This window comes from Telopea speciosissima, chromosome 2 (genome assembly GCF_018873765.1).
Source record: "Telopea speciosissima isolate NSW1024214 ecotype Mountain lineage chromosome 2, Tspe_v1, whole genome shotgun sequence".
NCBI classification, from domain to species: Eukaryota; Viridiplantae; Streptophyta; class Magnoliopsida; order Proteales; family Proteaceae; genus Telopea; species Telopea speciosissima.
The window spans coordinates 47,683,683-47,686,230 of NC_057917.1; the positions used below are offsets into that span (position 1 = coordinate 47,683,683).

General features: G+C 29.7%; 1 protein-coding gene across 1 annotated transcript; it reads left to right on the forward strand.

Moving 5' to 3' along the window:
- Positions 1 to 232: 232 nt before the first annotated feature.
- LOC122650788 lies at positions 233 to 1,051 on the forward strand. The gene is made up of 2 exons (XM_043844170.1): positions 233 to 392; positions 489 to 1,051. Exons 1-2 carry the CDS (start codon positions 233 to 235, stop codon positions 1,049 to 1,051), a joined length of 723 nt encoding a protein of 240 aa, XP_043700105.1.
- The last annotated feature ends 1,497 nt before the right edge of the window (positions 1,052 to 2,548 follow it).

The window sequence follows — 2,548 nt, forward strand, 5'->3', positions numbered from 1 at the left end:
GATATATTTATATCGTGCACTACTAGCAACACTACGATCAAAGAATGAAATAGCACTTGCAACAGCAACTTCAGGAATAGCAACTGCAATAATGCTAGGAGGAAGAACAGCACATTCAAGATTTAAAATTTCAATAAACATCAATGATTCAAGTATCTGCAGTTTCTCAAAATAAAGTGCCACAGCTGAATTGATACGTAGAGCAAAACTTATTATATGGGATGAAGCTCCAATGGCTAAAAGACAAGCAACAGAAGTAGTTAATAGAAAATTACAGGATATTATAGAAAATTCAAACTCATTTGGAGGAAAAATCATGGTCTTCGGAGGCGACTTCAGACAAGTTCTCTCAGTTGTTCCTCGAGCTACAAGAACTGAAATGGTAGATGCAAGTTTGGTAATGTCATATCTATGATAAAAAATGATAAAGATGTAATTAACAAATATAAGGGCAAGATTTGATTCAAGTTTTAATGAATTCCTATTAGGAGTAGGAAACAGTGAAGAACTGACTGAATCAGAATGTTTGATACGCATTCCAGATGAAATGTTGATCCAATACAAAGATTTGGTCGAAGGTGAAAAAGAATTGATAAAGACAATATTTCCTTCATTACATGGAAAGGCTCATTTGATTGAATATATTAAAGAACGGGCAATCTTGGCAAGTAAAAATGAAACCGTAGATAAATTGAATGAGAAGCTTATTGATCAATTTCCAGGAGATAGTGTTACGTATTATAGCTTCGATTCAACAACTGATGATACACAAACAAATTATCCAGAAGAATTCCTCAATTCATTGGTGCCTAATGGACTTCCACCTCATAAATTGGTGTTAAAGAAAAACTGTCTAATAATGCTGCTACGGAATCTAGATCCATCACAGGGAGAATGCAATGGAACAAGGCTGGTTTGCCGTGAATTCAAAAAAAATGTTATTCTAGCAGAGATAGCAGCTGGACAATTTTCTGGAAACCTTGTCCCTCTTCCAAGAATACCATTGTGTCCTGCAGAAAATGAAGGATACCCTTTTCATCTAAAAAGATAGTAATTTTCAATTAGACTTTGCTTTGCTATGACAATAAATAAATCACAAGGATAAACTATACCACATGTTGGAGTATATCTACCACAATCGGTATTTTCACATGGACAGCTTTATGTCGCTATGTCAAGAGGAATAGCCATGTCAACAACAAAAGTTTTAGTACAAGAAGACAAGGAAAGAAAAGAGAAGGGATCTTATATCAAAAATGTGGTCTACAAAGAAGTATTATTACAGAACAGGTACATATATTTTAAAAAAATTATAAACTATTTAAATTACCAAAATATATTATCATTTATTATTAAACCTTTTTCTATTATCACAAGAAAAATGAGGAATTCAGTACCATGAGAATATCAAGCTGAAAGGGGTCATCAACCTCTTGAGAGTTGTACATACAAACTATATAAATTGACATTAATAAAGTATGTTATATTATTTTATTTAATATATTTTAAAATTTTGTTATTAAGACACTGCTTCGATGCTAAAATATTAGCTTACTGTCTTTTATGTCATTACCTAGGAATGCAGTACATGTCGATATCAAGAAATTGGATTTTTATGCACCACAGATCCTAAGTGGTCAGAGTCAAAAAATTATAAATGACTAATTTTGAAAAAAAAATTACTAATATTAAATGTGATCGTATAGAAAGATGTCCATTAAATGGCAAATGCACGTGTGTATGCGTGCAATTACATGTGAAAAAATAAAAGTTTTAAAAAAAAATAATAATAATGTTAATAAGTATTAAAAAAAAAATTGGATATATTAAGCTGTTTTGTTATTGCAAATGGTGGCAGAGAGTAAATTACTAAGAATCTATATGCAAGAATCCCAGAGGGAGAGAAAGAGAGAGAGAGAGATTATAAATTACCTTAATTTATACGATATATAATATATACAATATATTTGCTTTGGACTGTGCTGTCACATTTTACAATTAAAGTTCTAATTCAATGTTTATTTTTCAATTTTATTTTTGTTATTCAATATGCTAAGTCCTGCTAACAAATATTAATTTTTTATAGGAAAAATGACAAATATTGTCAACATAAATTAATTAAAGACAAACGAAAGAGATTGAAAATTGAAGGTGGTGGTATTGCACAAAAATGTGTTCAAAGAATATTTTAATAAAAAAGGATCAGGAAAATTTCAAAAGATAATTATAAGTGATGATGAGGTACGTTAAATAAATTTATAAATATTTTTATATCATGATTTATATAACAGTCAAAACCAAAGTTTAAGTCTTATTGGTAGAATATCTAAGTAAAGTGTCAAAATTTGAGTTTGCAAGAAACCAAAATACATACAGTGATGTATAATGAGATTGTAGATAAATTTAATAATAAACTAAATATTGAGAAAACATATTTTATTACGGATGGATTGGTAAAAAAGGTAAATTCAAATTACCCAAATGTTCATAAGGAATATGAATTAACTTTGACCAACACGCCAGTAATAGAAGAAGTTAGGGATGGAAC

Excerpts from the sequence above, each read along its gene's own strand:
- LOC122650788 (XM_043844170.1), top strand. The coding sequence starts at position 233 with ATGGCTAAAAGACAAGCAACAGAAGTAGTTAATAGAAAATTACAGGAT. Across the intron at positions 393-488 it reads AACTGAAATGGTAGATGCAA|GAGTAGGAAACAGTGAAGAA; the intron begins GTTTGGTAATGT and ends AATTCCTATTAG.